The 15,319-nt window shown below is 42.1% G+C and overlaps 4 protein-coding genes across 10 annotated transcripts in view; 1 reads left to right on the forward strand and 3 right to left on the reverse strand.

Annotated features, from left to right (window-relative positions):
• Window positions 1-15,319, forward strand: part of LOC117589007 — a 50,899-nt gene that overhangs the window by 29,254 nt on the left and 6,326 nt on the right. The window lies entirely within an intron of this gene.
• The window catches only part of LOC117588983, a 45,540-nt gene that overhangs the window by 27,358 nt on the left and 2,863 nt on the right, over window positions 1-15,319 (reverse strand). Inside the window, exons 2-3 of the mRNA XM_034280573.1 lie at window positions 843-1,283; window positions 82-779 (exon numbers count right to left, since the gene is read on the reverse strand). Coding sequence (XP_034136464.1) covers window positions 82-779; window positions 843-1,283 — 1,139 coding nt within the window. The remainder of the gene's footprint in view (window positions 1-81; window positions 780-842; window positions 1,284-15,319) is intronic.
• Window positions 6,024-7,262, reverse strand: LOC117588996 (mitochondrial import inner membrane translocase subunit TIM50-B). The gene is given in 3 exon segments (XM_034280603.1): window positions 6,024-6,414; window positions 6,416-6,470; window positions 6,473-7,262. Coding segments are annotated over 3 exon segments (1,164 nt in total). The 5' UTR covers window positions 7,206-7,262; the 3' UTR covers window positions 6,024-6,038.
• Window positions 9,464-13,771, reverse strand: LOC117588997. 4 transcript variants are annotated; one of them, XM_034280606.1, is made up of 6 exons: window positions 13,620-13,771; window positions 13,433-13,534; window positions 10,623-11,110; window positions 9,997-10,134; window positions 9,676-9,888; window positions 9,464-9,618 (listed from the first exon to the last, which is right to left on the reverse strand). In XM_034280606.1, exons 3-6 carry the CDS (start codon window positions 11,092-11,094, stop codon window positions 9,590-9,592), a joined length of 852 nt encoding a protein of 283 aa, XP_034136497.1. In that variant the 5' UTR covers window positions 11,095-11,110; window positions 13,433-13,534; window positions 13,620-13,771; the 3' UTR covers window positions 9,464-9,589. The 4 variants fall into 4 exon arrangements, with proteins under 4 accessions (XP_034136497.1, XP_034136498.1, XP_034136499.1 ...); XM_034280607.1 differs by lacking the exon at window positions 13,433-13,534 and having other exon boundaries at window positions 13,620-13,768; XM_034280608.1 differs by lacking the exon at window positions 13,433-13,534 and having other exon boundaries at window positions 13,717-13,735.

Consider the following 15,319-nt stretch of genomic DNA (forward strand, 5'->3'; position numbering starts at 1 on the left):
CCGATGGGAGATCTATCCCTTAAATGTAAATGAGGAATGTAAATATGATGTGGGTACTTGTGAGAGTTTGATTTGTCTTACCTTACTTTGTGGCAAGCAGACTTCAGACGGTAGGCTGCCTGCACCAGAATCCTCGCTGCGGGCATCGTAAAACACATCGTTATCTTCCTGTTCTACTGAACCTATATCAGGACCTACATCTGGATGGCCTAATACTGATACTGTAGAACAAAATTCTGCTGGTATATTCATATCCGTTAGGGCGATTGTAATTTTTAATGGAGCTTCTGCCAACTCCCTTGTTTTCTTCTCATTGTGGGATCCCGTGAGTGACCTGACGCTTGGGCTTGGCACTGCTGGCGATTCGCTAGTTTCACTTTCGAGACTTCGTGAATTTGTGTCATCCTGAAGACCTTCCATATTCGCTTTAAGCTCTTGCAGATCGGAGTAAGTTGCCGGGGACGGTGGAGGAGGGGCCGGAATGTCTTTTCGTCGGGTAACAGGGCCAGGTACGTTTTGATGCGATTTTGTGCTGCTCGTACGATGGTGTCTCTTACCCGGCGTAAACTGTTCTTCAGCATTGTTCCCTGTCCAAGAGTCCTTTGCATCGAATCCCTTGGGCTTAGATGTAAATTTCGGGCTTAGCGACTCGCTTCCCGCCATTGTCCTGCTGTGCCTTTTAGGTATCGTTCCCGTGTTAGAGGCTACGAGTCGGTCCAGCGAAGGAAACTCACGACGCCCACTGGGTTGGGACCTTCGCTTTGTTGGTGTAGGGTCTCCTGATGAATGCAATTTATTATTATCTTAGAATCAGGGTTAGAAAATATATTTTGGACACTCACTGGGCATGAATGTGGCCGGCAGTACAAGCTGCGACTGTACACTTGTACGAGGCGCAGGTGTAGGCCTGACTCCTGCAGCCGGACGACCCCTGCTCAATGGCAGCGTAGTAACAACTGGTTCCGTGGGTTCTTGGGAGACAGCACGTTTGGGGCTTGATCTTGAATTGGTGTTATTTCCTCCGGCCCTGGGTCCCCGTCTGGAAGACTCCAGACTATTGTTCCTTTGCATTTCAGACTGATAAATGCTTCGCTTCACGTCATTTACGTGTTTGAAAAAGTCCTGCGCGTATTTATTTTGTTTGAGGTCCAGCGGAGCAGAGAACTGCTGTTGTAGCAAGGACGGCGGCGTTTGAGATTTTTCCTTCAGATCCGTGCTATCGTCCTGGAAAGTGGACGGCAATGTACCTGCGGCCGTTTTGCGAGGTATGCCACTGCTTCCACCTCGAGCTATAGACCCATACATGTCGTCAAAATCGGAGCTGAAGTAATTGGAAGAACAATCGCAATTCCTGCACTCGTATCGACAGTTGTCAGAATAGCTACATTTATCGGGGGGTACTTTAGTGGCACCCATAGCAGTTCCCGATCCCATTCCAATAATTCCGTCCAAGCTACAACGTCGGCAATCGTATCCAAACCGACTCTCTGAGCTCCCGAAGTATCTCCTCTGACCAGAATTTGAGTATATTGAAAAGATACTTGCATCGCTCACCCGACCGCCGCCATGCCGCCGGTGGGGTCCGTACCGTACATAGCGCTGCGAGTTGTCGCTACTACGAAGCGAAAACTCGCTCAGAATGGAGGCCTTCGAGTCGCTTTTGTACATCTGCGGAGGATCGTATGGGTCGACCAGTATCTGGGAGCCACCGATGGGGCGACTGGCAGCATACATTAAAGGATGAAGAGGAGCCGTCCCGCCGACTGCATAATATAGATCTCCTGTATTTGGCGCGGTAAAAACATTTGCTTCCAAGCGCGTCTTTGTGTTGTACTTGTGCTGGGTAAGGGAGTCGCTTGAGGAGGAGGATTTTGTGTTCAAGAGTTGCATGGAAGCTCCTCCTGCGACTGACCCTCCATTCTGATAGCTGAAGATGTACTGCTGCTGCTTTGGTCGACGAGGCGTGGTCGATCCTTGCTCAGCTGCAGATCCCGCAACTGGCTCCAGCAGAAGACTGCCACCAATTCCGTACTGACTTGTAAGCGGATTGCCAACGATTGTTGTATGGTAGGGCTTCTGGTGTGACTGTGGATGATGATAGCCGCCGTAGATTGGTTTCTGCAACTGATGCGGCTGAATGTGCTGCTGCTGCTGTTGTTGTGGCTGCTGCTGGTCGCTGGGCGTTGTAGTTGTTGAAGTCGATGTTGTGGCCGACGATTGCTGGAACTGCAATATCGGATTATAGTCTCCCGTTATGGCTACAGGTGTCGTTTCGATTTTGTAAACGCCGGGATTATTGGGGTTGTACGACTGGAACTCCAGAATATGGGCAGCGGGAAGCCCGACCCGTGACGATGAGCATATTGAATCGTTGTTTTCGTTGTGGTACGCCTGATTAATGAGCGGCTCCTGTTGAGAGGTCTCCTTTGGCTGCTGGGAATGCCTTTTCCCTACCCCTTGCACCGCATGTGCCAAACAATACTCACAGTTGTCCCTGCTACACTGTTCCATGCAGAGTTCACAGTCCGCAAAGACCCCAACGGCACTTCCCTCACTGGGCCCACTCATTATGTGAGGTGGCGCCTTTGGCCCACCTTTTTGAACCTGTTGTAGAGCCTCTTTGTCAGGTGGTTGTGGATTCGCCGATGAGGTTGCCAATTCTGTAATTGAAGTGGTGACAGTTCCAAGTGTATCTTTAAAGAAAATCTCCTCATAAATATTCTCTTCGCTTCGTGTGGGCATTTTCTCGAATTTGGCATCTGGTTCTCCACTGTACAATGTGTTGCGTTGCTTCGTTACCATATTTTTTGAGCTCTTTAAGCCCTCCTTGAGCAGATAGTAATTAAAACTTTTGATTCCAATTTCACCACGCAGGAATCGTTTGCCGATTGCAACCTTTGCCGCTGCCTCGGCAGCTGTCTCCACATCGTCTAATAAGCTGGCTTCCGTCTGGACAGCCTCGACACTGCTTTCATTATACTTCTTTCTACTGGGAGCCTGGTCCTCAAAATCGTGGCTCTGCTTGCTGACCAGTGCCGAATGTTGGGGGTGGCCTGGAAGCAAATATCGACTGTTGTCAAGACTGAGATTCCGCTTTTGCTTGGAGTTGCGCTTTTGCGTTCCTTTCTTGTCACTTCTTTCAATTGCTAAACTTCGCTCTAAGCTGCGTACGCGACGAGTCATGCAACTGGCTTTGGCTGGTTCCATCGTCTCATTGTCGGAGCTACTTGAACCACAGTCATAATTGACGTTCACGGCGGTACTCCCAGTGGGCGCACTGTTGGCGCCCTTGTACTTACTTTGATTGGCCGAAACATACTGATGGAACTCTTTGGGTAACTGGTGTTTGCTCAGCAGACTGCGTGTCGATGCAGTCTGCCCAGGAATGTCGCACTTTGACTTTTGCTCTGCCGAGTGGTTTCCAGGAACACTGCCACGCCGAATGGGATTTGCCAAATGGCTTATGTCCTCGGTATACGCGGGATCATCGTAGATTCTTTCCCGGACTAATGTGGCTGAGCGGTCCTTTGTTTGCTAATAAATTGTAAAGAAAAATGCCAGGATCATACACCACTAAAACGACTGACTACCACTCACCTTAACTTTGCTCTTCTTGCGACTGCGATGCGGTATTGAGACATCCGTTAACTTCAAAAGCTTTGGTCGAGGAGGTCTCTTCGCCCCCTTCCCTCGCTCATAAGTCAAGTCCAAATAGGTCTCGGTTGTCATTCTTCATATACTATGCACAGAATGATGTGATTAGGTGTAGCTCTCGCACAGGATTAGCTGAAGCGAATGATGATATTTGGTAAATAGTTATAAGTTGCATTCTTCCAGAAGCTGTCTAATATTTCCTTTACTAAACTATACAAGTGACTAAAGTAATGAGCTCTCTCAGCTGTTAACATCTTTTCCACTTCTCCAAAGCTATAATGCAGAAAAAGGTAACGCAGAACGGCAACTTTTTAGCGTATTATTGCAATGCTGTTGGTAGAGTTTCCCATTGAACTTGAAGCTGATTATATATTTAGGGTGTGGCAGTGGCAGGATGCGATTAAACCTGAACGGATTCTTCGCATGGGTTATAGCGAGCACATATGTACAAATTATCTGTTTCCATAAGTCCCCGCATCTGATTCAACTTATTTGTCGATAGTGGTTTTCGTTGGATGGGATTGGTTTCAGCAATTAATCTCTAACACAAGCTTCCACACAAAACTCACAAGAACACTAAAGCCGTTCAAGCACTGGGGCTAATAAAGAAGGAGTTTACCTCAGCTTTAATTGGAAGAGGTGACAGAAGTGGAATAATGTAGAGCTTTAACAATTCAAAGACAAATTCAGGGCCAATTATGGCCCTGAGCTGTCAAAGTTAATAAATACTTGATACATTTATCTTATTTTGTTACTGATACACAAACATATACATATGTATCTGAATATATGTGTACATACACTGTCATACGTTTTGTGTGCCGTGGGTACGCCTTCCGCACATCCAAGGCACAACACAACTCACAAACGTTCTGTCCGTTATGTCAAAACCGAACTAAATTGGTCTGAGTTCACAATTCCAGCAGTTTTGGCTGGCAAGTGAGAATGTTGTTGCCGTTGCCGCTCTGCCACCCTTTTCCAAACTGTACTTGCAACGCCTCACCACGATGCTCAGCATCATGTTCCTTCTTGACGTTTGCATGGTTCGAGGGAGAGCGTGTGAGACAACGACATGGCAAGAGATCCCCACGCATGCGTCAAACTTTTCCTGGTTTTGACATTTCCACGCACTTCCGCAGCATGGTACCCATGCTTTATGCCACTACACTGTATGATACTTATGAAGACTATATTGTATGACCTTACTTGTTGAGGCCTTACGTTTGTAAATGCCTTTCTGCGTATGTAAATATGCGTAGATGTTTAAGCTCTAATTGTTAAGCTCTTCAATAATGTAACAAAACCCATTCTTTCCCTTGCTGGGCTTCGTCTCGGGCTTCGTGCGCAGCAAAAGCCTAATCCCGGTCTGAATATGTATTGGCACCTACATAGATATAGGCAACGAATTGGGCATAACGTCTTTACAGTTGTTGCTCAACATGCTACTCCTAACAGCAAAAGCCTAATCCCGGTCTGAATATATATTTGCACCTACATAGATATCGGCAACATATTGGGCATAACGTCTTTACAGTTGTTGCTCAACATGCTACTCCTAATAGTATTGCGCAGGACTCACCTAGTGGAGTGTCTCCTGCAGGGTAGTTGTTGATTGTGGAAATACGTATACATACATATGTACTATGTACATACATTTGTAAATATCTATCTGTGCCAAACCTTTCGCTTGTTTTGACACGTGTTCGCGCACACAATCGCTGGGCGGTAGCATGTTGCTAGCTTTGTGTGCTGTTTTTGTTTTCCAGGCTGAATACTCCTGCGTCCTGCATTGCTAATGCATCCTACTACCATATTCATATCTATGTCTTATCATCCAACAACAGTGTATCCGCCACTGCCACTAAATGTATCAATTGAGTGTTGCTTGCTTCTAAGAGTCCCAATCCAAGTTCAAGAAACATTTTTAAATTGCTACCGAAGCTTCAATATGTCCCAGAGACGGACACGCACGGACAGTTTTGAACACACAATCAGATCCATGTGTACATTAATATGTATGTATGTGCCCGAAATCTGTCACTGTCACAATCAGTTAGAGAAAGAAACCCCAAGACACAATCCGTATACTCCCAAGCAATTTTTGTGTAGTCTTCATTAAGGAGCGTATGCAAGGATTGAGATACATCAATCTACAAGATTCGCAGCAAACATTTATGTACATATATGCACATGTACATATGTATGTACATTGTTGAAGTTACTCTCGCCAACCCGTTGGACTGTCTCCCACGTAAGATTTCTCAATTTGCCTTTTAAGATAAGATAAATCATTTATCAATTGTATCACTTTTGCATAAAATAGTGGAACAGAAAATATGTATTAAATTAAACAACATAGAAAAGGGGATGTTAAAACCAAATATTTAATTATTGAGAAACCAGCGAGTCCAATTTTTAACCAGCGGCTGTAATTTGTTTGACTTTTCCAACTCTTCGGAGAACATTTCGTCACTGAGTCTTTGCTGGTTTTCACGGAACTTGACAACGGGGTCTTCTAACTGACTATAGTAATGCAGCGGCTCACGAACATCCTCGGTTTCACTGATGCCGAGAACACTCAGAAACGACACCAGACCAAACAGTGTCGTGTCATCATCGTTTCCCAACCATCGGGGTATCGAAAATATGTTTCTCGGATGCATCTTCGTTGAGTTCTTGTCCCAGTCGACGACTACCTCACGCTTCAGATCGCGGCTCAGATTGTCCAGATTCTTAATGTGGTGGCCATCAACAAAGTGTGTCGAGGGCGTCGAGGAGAGGAAATACAGTCACTCCTTCTTCCGCCGTGTAGACACGATCTCAAAGTGTTTGGCACATTCCTTCAAAAACAAGTCAACGGCAGGGCGCTTCTTGAAGCGCCAGCCTGTTTTATATGTCCAATCAGGATGTATTAGGACGTCCTTAACTTCGAGTGCCAAGGTATATGGCGGCTGCAAGTAATCTGGAAGTAATTTCTGACTCGAATGCTTTCGAATAAACTTCGTAAACTTGTTCACCTACCTCCAGGATCGTCCGATATATTGTTGCAATGGCGGCAATTCGCTAAACTCATCATCAGCCTCGATTCCCTGCTCGTCCAGTGTTGGCTGTCCAAAAAAATATATGGCCCAAAATGATAACAGCAAACCGCCCATACCAAAGGCAATTAATCCCAGTTTTGTTCGTCTCCACGATCGCTCAAACTCTGCCTTTTCCTCCTCCTCTTCGCGCTGTTGTCTCTTCCGACTTTCATCATTAAGATCTATTGAGGTTTGTGGAAATAGTTTTGATGGAATTTCCGTATGGCTATTCTCAAAGGTTGAGTAGTGCCGATGAGCAGAATATACCAGCGATGAATCGCGGTTCACCGATATTCCAAAAATTAAGTTACGGCTCAGGGCCAATTTTTTTGCTATCGATCCTATTGCTCCATCGGTCGGAATTTCCTTTTTGTCAACCATCGTGGGCAACACGCGTGAAGTTAGCAACCACGATATTCGGCCAAATCGTCTTCGTGTTAAATGGAGTCCCGCTGCGGCTCTGAAAGTCATTTGCAATCCTCGAATTCCGTCTGATAACTTCAATACATTAAATTTTAAGTACACAACTTTTAGACACAACCAAACTTAAGAGTTTGTTTAAAAAACTGTTCAAAAAATTCGTTTCTTCGTGTTGTTTATCAAAATAAAGAAATTTTGTTTCAGTCAGCCGACTGGGGAATGATAAGTTTTTTTTTGTTCTATTTCTTTATATTTACAATCTGTTTGTTTAAACAATAAGAAAGTTGTATAATTAATATTCAATTAACAGAAATAGCAGTTTTCCAATGAGCCCTGCTATTATATATAACATCTTTTCAGTTTGTTGGATTTATCGATCAGGGATATCGAGAATGTGGTATCTTTTCAGTCTTCTTACTGTTAAGCTATTGTAAGTTTTCTTTATTTCTTCTTTAATTGTTGGAATATTCAGATCTTTGTGGATATTTGCATTAGATACGTAAAACGGAGCATTGACAATGTGTCGCAAAGTTTTTGATTGGTAACGCTGAAGTATCTCAATATTTGAGTTGATAGTAGTATATGGGAAATATTTTTGTGTGCAAATAGAAACAACTCATAACAAACTCTATGCTCCCTGTTCTTTCTGCTATCTGCTACCCGGTTCTCGAAGAGTAAATAGGGTATATCGTATTTGTGCACAAAAGTGGATGTATGTAACTTACAGAAAGAAGCGTTTCCTACCCCATATAGTATATATGTGTGTATCTTGATCAGTACCAATACCCGAGCCGATATAGCCTTGTCTGTCTGTCCGTCCATCTGACCCTCTGTCCGCCCGTCTTGATCTAGATGTAGATGACATATGTAAAACTACTAAGGTACAGATGATCTACCTGTAAAAGTTGTGACACGTAAGAAGCGTCTCACACGTCCCTTCTCGAAGTATCGACTAGTCCCAATGAGTCAAATCAAAATTTCAGTCTGACTGCATGTTTTCTATAAGAATTCCTTAAGCTATTTCTTACACGCTTAAACGGTTCAATCCCAATATTACAATCTTACAAACTTACGTTTGTTTCAGCAATACCTAATTTTGTTGCACCTTAAGACAAAAATTAAATTCTGTCGACAGCCTGTGGGCTGCTGCGGAAGGGGAAGAAGAACGAGAAGGGACGTGTGAGACGCTTTTTACGCGTCACAACTTTTATACCCGACACTCAGGACAACATCTGCACCTTAAAGATGTTTTGTCAAATTTAAAATTTTTCTTCATCTGTCATCTACATCTACAACACTTCTCACACCAACATGCTCCGTTAGCTCGCCGCCCTTCCCTAGACCCACATACTACAGACTCGCGGCAGAGGCAGAGGCAGCGACCGCATACAAAAAAAAACAAATATAAGCACCGGGACGGGGTGGGTTAAAAATCGGAAGAGGCAGGTTGAGGGCAGAGGCAGGGGCCGAGTGAAGCAGAAGTAGAGTGTGAATGAGAGAATGTAAAAAGAACAATAAAAGCTGCGGGACAGGTTGGATTTAGCCACTGAAAATTAGTTTCTTCATTCTGGCTATAACAATGATCCGATCGGATCCCAATTCGGTGATCTGATAGATATGGCCATTCCCTACGGAATGGCGTTTTTAGTTTTCTTTTATCTTTAAAAGGTTAGGTTTTCGCCCTTTTGCGGGGGCGCAAGGGGGCGTGGCTCATTTTTGAAATACACTGGTTTCAGTGTGATTATATAGCAGTCTGGATGCAAAAATTAAAAAAAAATTTGTAATTATAAAAATAGGGTGCAATGTTTTCGTCTATTTATGTACATATGTATATGTACTCGTACTCGAGTAAATTATTTGTACTCCTCCCATCTATCGGACCGTCAGATAGTCATGTGCCCACATAGGTTTGCCAACTGGCTGAAGACTTTTGAGGTAGTCAATATTAAGATATGACGAGTCATCGGATTAGATTCTTAAAAGTTAAAGGTAAAATATAGTTGGTTTTACCACCAAATCAATATCGGGTCTGCGTATTCGCAGTATACCAAAAATAAAACGGATGAGCTGGCAAGATTTATTAACGGATTTTTTCGCGCATTTTGGGTTGGTGTTGGATCGATCCACGGTGAAAAGTCTTAGATGAAATGCGATAGAGTAATAAATTAGCTATTTTCCAATGTCGGATAGGTTTTTGGTAACTCAACCAGGTAAATTGTTATCGCAAATACTCGCTAATTCAAATTATACTACAAGATAAGACACAAGGTTTTTTCCTCGAGAAAAATAAAATGAAACTCCTTGAATGCTTTCAATGAAAACTATAGATTGATTTTTTTTACAAAGTGTACGATCTTATTTTTAGAAAACCAGCTTAAGAAAATATGCCTTTACTGTTGTTGATTTGTAGATAAGTACTTCACATCATGCCTTTTCTACTCCTGTTTCGAAGTACGACGAGTACCTGTTTTGAGCATTGATTTATTAATTAAATTTTGTGTTACACAAGTATCATAATTACCTTTTTCCTTCTGTTTACGCTCCTTTGTGGCTCGGTGTGGGCCGTGGTGCTTTCCCTCAAGAGGTCTTCCCGTGCCTTTGCACTTTTTGTTGACGGTGCGCACTGGATCGCAGTTCTGATCGCTGGACCCAAATCCCTCTACATATAAATGATCCTCTCGTGTCATTTGTCCCGCGTTACATTGTGTCCAAGTGCCCTTTTCATATCGACATCCTGGTAAAATGAGAAAATAATTTGGTAATTAAGTTAATTTAAAAAAAAACCCATTACAAATGGCCAGCAAATGTAGTATTAGTTTGTGGTCTAAGCATTTTAACCAACCTTTTTTGCACTTCTTTTGTATAGTTCGTGTTGGCAGACAATTTTGCTCCCCCTTCTTTAGAGATAGAATTCTAGTGCGCATGTTGGTTTTGGCGTCGCAATTTGACCAAGCACTCTTTGCATACCTGCAAGTCGACGCTGCAAAACAATTAAAGAAAAATAAGAAAAGGGACGTGTGAGACGCTTCTTACGCGTCACAACTTTAATACCCGGTACTCAGTACCTGTACCTTATTGTATTTTTTTTTGTTTTCAAATTTTTACATATTTTCTATGTATGTCATCTACATCTAAATAACTTCTTACGACAACTCGATCTTTTAGCTGGCCCCCTCGCCTAGAGCCGCACACTGCACGAAGCAGAGTGAGAGAGAAGTGCAAAAAAACCAAAGAAACTGCTGGAAGGGGCGGGTTTAACCATTGCAAAATAATTTCTTCACGGACTGACAGACACGGCTAGATTGACTCGGCTATTGATACTGATCAAGAATATATATCCTTTGTGGATTCGGAAACGCTTCCTTCTGTGTGTTACATTTTTACCCTATTTACTCTTCGAGTACCGGGTATAAAAATGTTCAAGGGCCCAGCCACACATATTCAAGTACTACTCGAAGATTTCTTCACCTGTTTCTGAAGCCTTTGCCTTTGGTCCTGGTCGCTTTCCCCCTTGATGTGGCTGATTCTCATGCTGTTGCTGCTTTATTACCTGCCTCTGCTGATTGTTATTATTTTTGTGATTTTGCTTGTGATTTTGCTGTGGGTTCTGTGAGACCGCACTTCCATGCTCCTCGGCCCCATGCTTCTTATGGCCCGACTTGTGACCTCCTGCCTGTTGCAAAGTATCTTGCGATTTATTCGATTTACGGTTGTTTCTGATGCGTTGGTTCTCCGCACCCACAGTTTCTGGAGTGACTGTCGCATCCGCGAGTGCACCACGGGACGCCCTGATAACTGTATCGCCGGAGCGAGTCTTCATGACCAAACGAACACCATCAGGGACCTCTTCTCCATTAACCAATGAAGGGACATCCGCCAATGCCAGCAGAACAATATGAAGAACCGTTAGTGCGGATGCTGATGTAAATATGAGATTCATGGCTTATTCTGAGAGCCTGAAATAAAAAGCAATAGGAATAAATAAAAAGGGGCGGCTCTGCTACCACTTGAAAGTTAAATTCAAACCATTGAAAAATTGTTAAAATATACAGGTTTGCCAAGATTTAACCTATTTTTTTCTAAAAATTTTTTGTATATGTTAATATGTACGACGAAGTTCCGAATCTATGTACATATGTACATGTGTAGAAAATGAGTTGCCTTTCCATAATTTTAGATAATAATAACAGAATTAAATTGTATGTACTACATACATACATACGTACATACATACATACGTACATACGTATGTATTAAAGTACATACAAATGTACATACATATATATTGGTGGTCCTCGTCAGAGAAAAGCCCAAAATGCAAAATTAGTACATATGTACATACATATGTATGTAAGTATGTAAATACAACGAGAAGGGACGTGTGAGACGCTTCTTACGCGTCACAACTTTTATACCCGGCACTCAGTACTACACCTTAGCGGTGTTTTGTCAAATTTTAAATATTTTCTTCATCTGTTATCTACATCGACAACACTTCTCACGCCAACACGCTCCGTTAGCTCGCCGCCCTTCCTTAGACCCACACACTGCAGACTCGCGGCAGAGGCACACTGCGCGAAGCAGAGTGTAAATGAGAGAATGTGCTAAAAAGAAAAATAAGCCGCATCCCGTCCCAGTTTAGCCACTGCAAATTCATTTCTTCATTGTGGCTATAATAATGATCCAATCGGATCTCAATTTGGTGATATGATATATATGATCATTCCCTACGGAATTTTTAAGTTTTCTTTTATCTTGAAAATTGTAGGTTTGGGAGGTTTTCGCCCTTTTGCGTGGGCGGAATGGGGCTGGGCTCATTATACCCGGTACTCGAAGAGTAAATAGGGTATATTGTATTTGTGGGGAATAACGGTTGTATGTAACGCGCAGAACGAAGCGTTTCCGACCCCATAAAGTATATATATTCTTGATCAGCATCAATAGACGATTCGATGTCTGTCTGTGCGTCTTTCCGTCTTGTTTGTCGGCTAGTTCTCAGAGACTATAAGAGCTAGAGCCACTAAATTTTGGCTCCGGACTACTGTATGCTCACACTGAAACCAGTGTATTTAAAAAATGAGCCACGCCCCCTTTCGCCCCCGCAAAAGGGCGAAAACCTCCCAAATCTACAATTTTGAAGATAAAAGAACGCCATTCCGTAGGAAAAGGCCAGATCTATCAGATCACCACATTGGGAGCCGATCGGATCATTATTATAGCCACAATGGAGAAATTAATTTCCAGTGGCTAAATCCACCCTGTCCCGCAGCTTTTGTTGCTCTTTTTACATTCTCTCATTCACTCTCGCTTCACTCGGCCCCTGCCCCTGCCCTCCCCCTGCCTCTTCCGACTTTTAACCCACCCCGTCCCGCAGCTTATATTCGTTTTTTTTTGTGTGCAGGCGCTGCCTCTGCCGCAAGTCTGCAGTGTGTGGGTCTAGGGAAGGGCAGCGAGCTGACGGAGCGTGTTGGTGTGAGAAGTGTTGTAGATGTAGATGACAGATTAAGAAAAAATGTAAAATTTGACAAATAACCGCTAAGGTGCAGATGTAGTCCTGAGTGCCGGGTATAAAAGTTGTGACGCGTAAGAAGCGTCTCACACGTCCCGTCTCGTTTTTGAAATACACTTGTAACATACAGAAAATGGAAAAATGGTGGTACTAGGCGCTCATCAGGACGGACAGACAGACATGGCTGTATCGACTCGTCTATTGATGCTGATCAAGAATATATATCCTTTATGGGGTCGGAAACGTTTCCTTCTCTGCGTTACATACATCCACTTTGTGCACAAATACAATATACCCTTTACTCTTCGAGTACCGGGTATATATATCCGATAATGTACATACATACATATATCCCTTTATAAATCCCCATATATCCCTATCCCTTTAAAAATATGTACATCGAAATTTGCCAATGTGTGCGGCAAAAACAAACAATTTATTTAAAATCATGCATTGCATTGAACGAATTGAAAGCTGATAAAATAAAAATATTTCTTTGTAATTCTGACGGTGCTCTGACAGGCAGCCATGTGGTAAGAATGATATTATTTTCACGATGAGCACCATCTACATATGTACATAAATTATTAAATTTATAAGCTTAATTCGTTTTTTTTAGCTCTTACAATTATTGTTAATTCTGACTCTCCCCAGAACTTGAGAAGGTGGTGCCACTTTAGATACTCATAAATATGTATTTACATACATACTTACAATACAATGTAAAATACCTATTTACATGTCAATTGCTTCAGGTCGCTTATTGTACCTTTCAATCAAAGTTGCGTTTGCAATCGTATCCGAATTATTGCTACAAATCAGCAGCTTTTGGCCTTTCTTCCCCAAGTTTTACACTCAACGGGTAGTCTTTCTGGACAAAAACAGGAAGGGGTGAGCTGAAATAATGCTGCGCGCGCACAAATCCCGAATGATGTTAATCACACAAAGAAACTCACTCAAATGGTCCGGGAAATTCGGGAAATGGACACTAGGTGTTACTTCACAAAATATTAAGTTAAAACTTATAAATGTATTGGCCAAACCGATATTTACTGTAAAACTCTACGGATGGATCGCGATTCGTCACGATCCGAGCTGAAAATGGAATTGAATTTTTAAATTGAATTGAGGATTGCGCTCAGTTCAGTGTGTTCACTTAACTCATCTCATGGTTGTGCGCTCTCTCTTCCGCTCTCGCTCTCAAAGAAATGGGAGCGAAATGAGAGGGATTTTATGCCGTCAAAATATGTATATGTATGCATGTACCCTAAGCATGGAGATACTTGCATATATAAAAACGGACATGCAGAGGTATGTATGTGTTCATGTATGGTCATGTCCAGTGTTTACTTTTTAATAAATATTGAATGCGTTCATTCTTATCAGTTAGGAAAATACATGTAAGTATGTATTTATGTATGTGCGCACGTATCTCCTGCTTGCGTTTGCAGTCGTCGGTAGGAAAGGCGCCACTGTTTGTACGCAATGTAAATACATACTTACATTTATGTGTGTACATATGTATATCTTTAATCATTAAAAGAATGATTCTTGCTTGATACTTAATGCCACCGGCTTTATATGTATGTATGTTCATACATATGTTGGTACATATGTATGTATGTAAGTACGTACTAATGAAAAGAAACCGAGAAAAATCCATGAAAAAACAGTACTATTAATGTAAATACTCACAGTAGAAATGATAAGATAGGGAAGTTTGTGTGTTCATGGGTGCACTATGCTAGAATATGGTTGTACATACATATGTACATATCTATTAATAAATGTATGCAAATACATTCATACATACTTATGTAAGTGAATGTAAACAATGACCACACATTGTGTAACAGATTGGAGTTCTTTCTTCGACCAGCCTCACAGAAATAAATAAATATGTACATACATACATACATATGTTTATGTATACACATTGATATATGTATGGGCAGCAATGAGCGTGCGTATGTATGTCGCAGTACACAGTTTTGAGCAAGTTTGAGCGGACATTCTCTCAAAACAAGTTTCGAGTGACTATACTGAGAGGTTTACAAGAGAGAAGAGAGGTTCATTTTTGTTAAAAATAAAAGCAAAAGCAAAGTCAAAGGGAATGGCATCGAAAAAATATATGTACATATGCGAATGAATGTACCTACATACATACATATGTGTGTATGCACATATTTTATTAAACACTTGAACACGCTCCACTTCTTATTTCTTCTCTTGCTTAATGAATGACCCTTTCTGCAAAGAGGAAAATAAGAGATCGGCTCTATCGTTTTGAGTTAGGAACCGTAACTTCCGATATCAATTGAATTTTCGGATATGCTTACATTCCATTTATGTATGTACACATGTACATACACTAACGTTCTATGCTCCTGTGTCATCAATTTCATGACAGTCGAGAGTCTTAATTAACGGCACCTAACTCTTTGTCGATATTACATATGTACATATGTGGGTACATATATATACATGCATATGTATATATGTATGTACCTGGCGCTGTTTCACCACTGCACCGGCACAGATTCCCATTTTTCCATCTGACGGAGCAGGATGTGCGCATGGTCGTGACTCGGAGTAACAATAAACTTCTCCTCGAAAGAAATTAAAGCACTGCATTACAAACTGCTCAAAAATTGTC

This window comes from Drosophila guanche, unplaced genomic scaffold (genome assembly GCF_900245975.1).
Source record: "Drosophila guanche unplaced genomic scaffold, DGUA_6, whole genome shotgun sequence".
Lineage (NCBI taxonomy): Eukaryota > Metazoa > Arthropoda > Insecta > Diptera > Drosophilidae > Drosophila > Drosophila guanche.

Bases quoted from the DNA above. Each gene is read 5' to 3' on its own strand.
- LOC117588997 (XM_034280606.1), bottom strand. From the start codon at position 11,094: ATGAATCTCATATTTACATCAGCATCCGCACTAACGGTTCTTCATATT. The intron at 9,889-9,996 runs GTTGGTTAAAAT...TCATTTTACCAG, and splicing joins ACAAAAGAAGTGCAAAAAAG to GATGTCGATATGAAAAGGGC. The intron at 9,619-9,675 runs GTAATTATGATA...TGCTCAAAACAG, and splicing joins GCGTAAACAGAAGGAAAAAG to GTACTCGTCGTACTTCGAAA.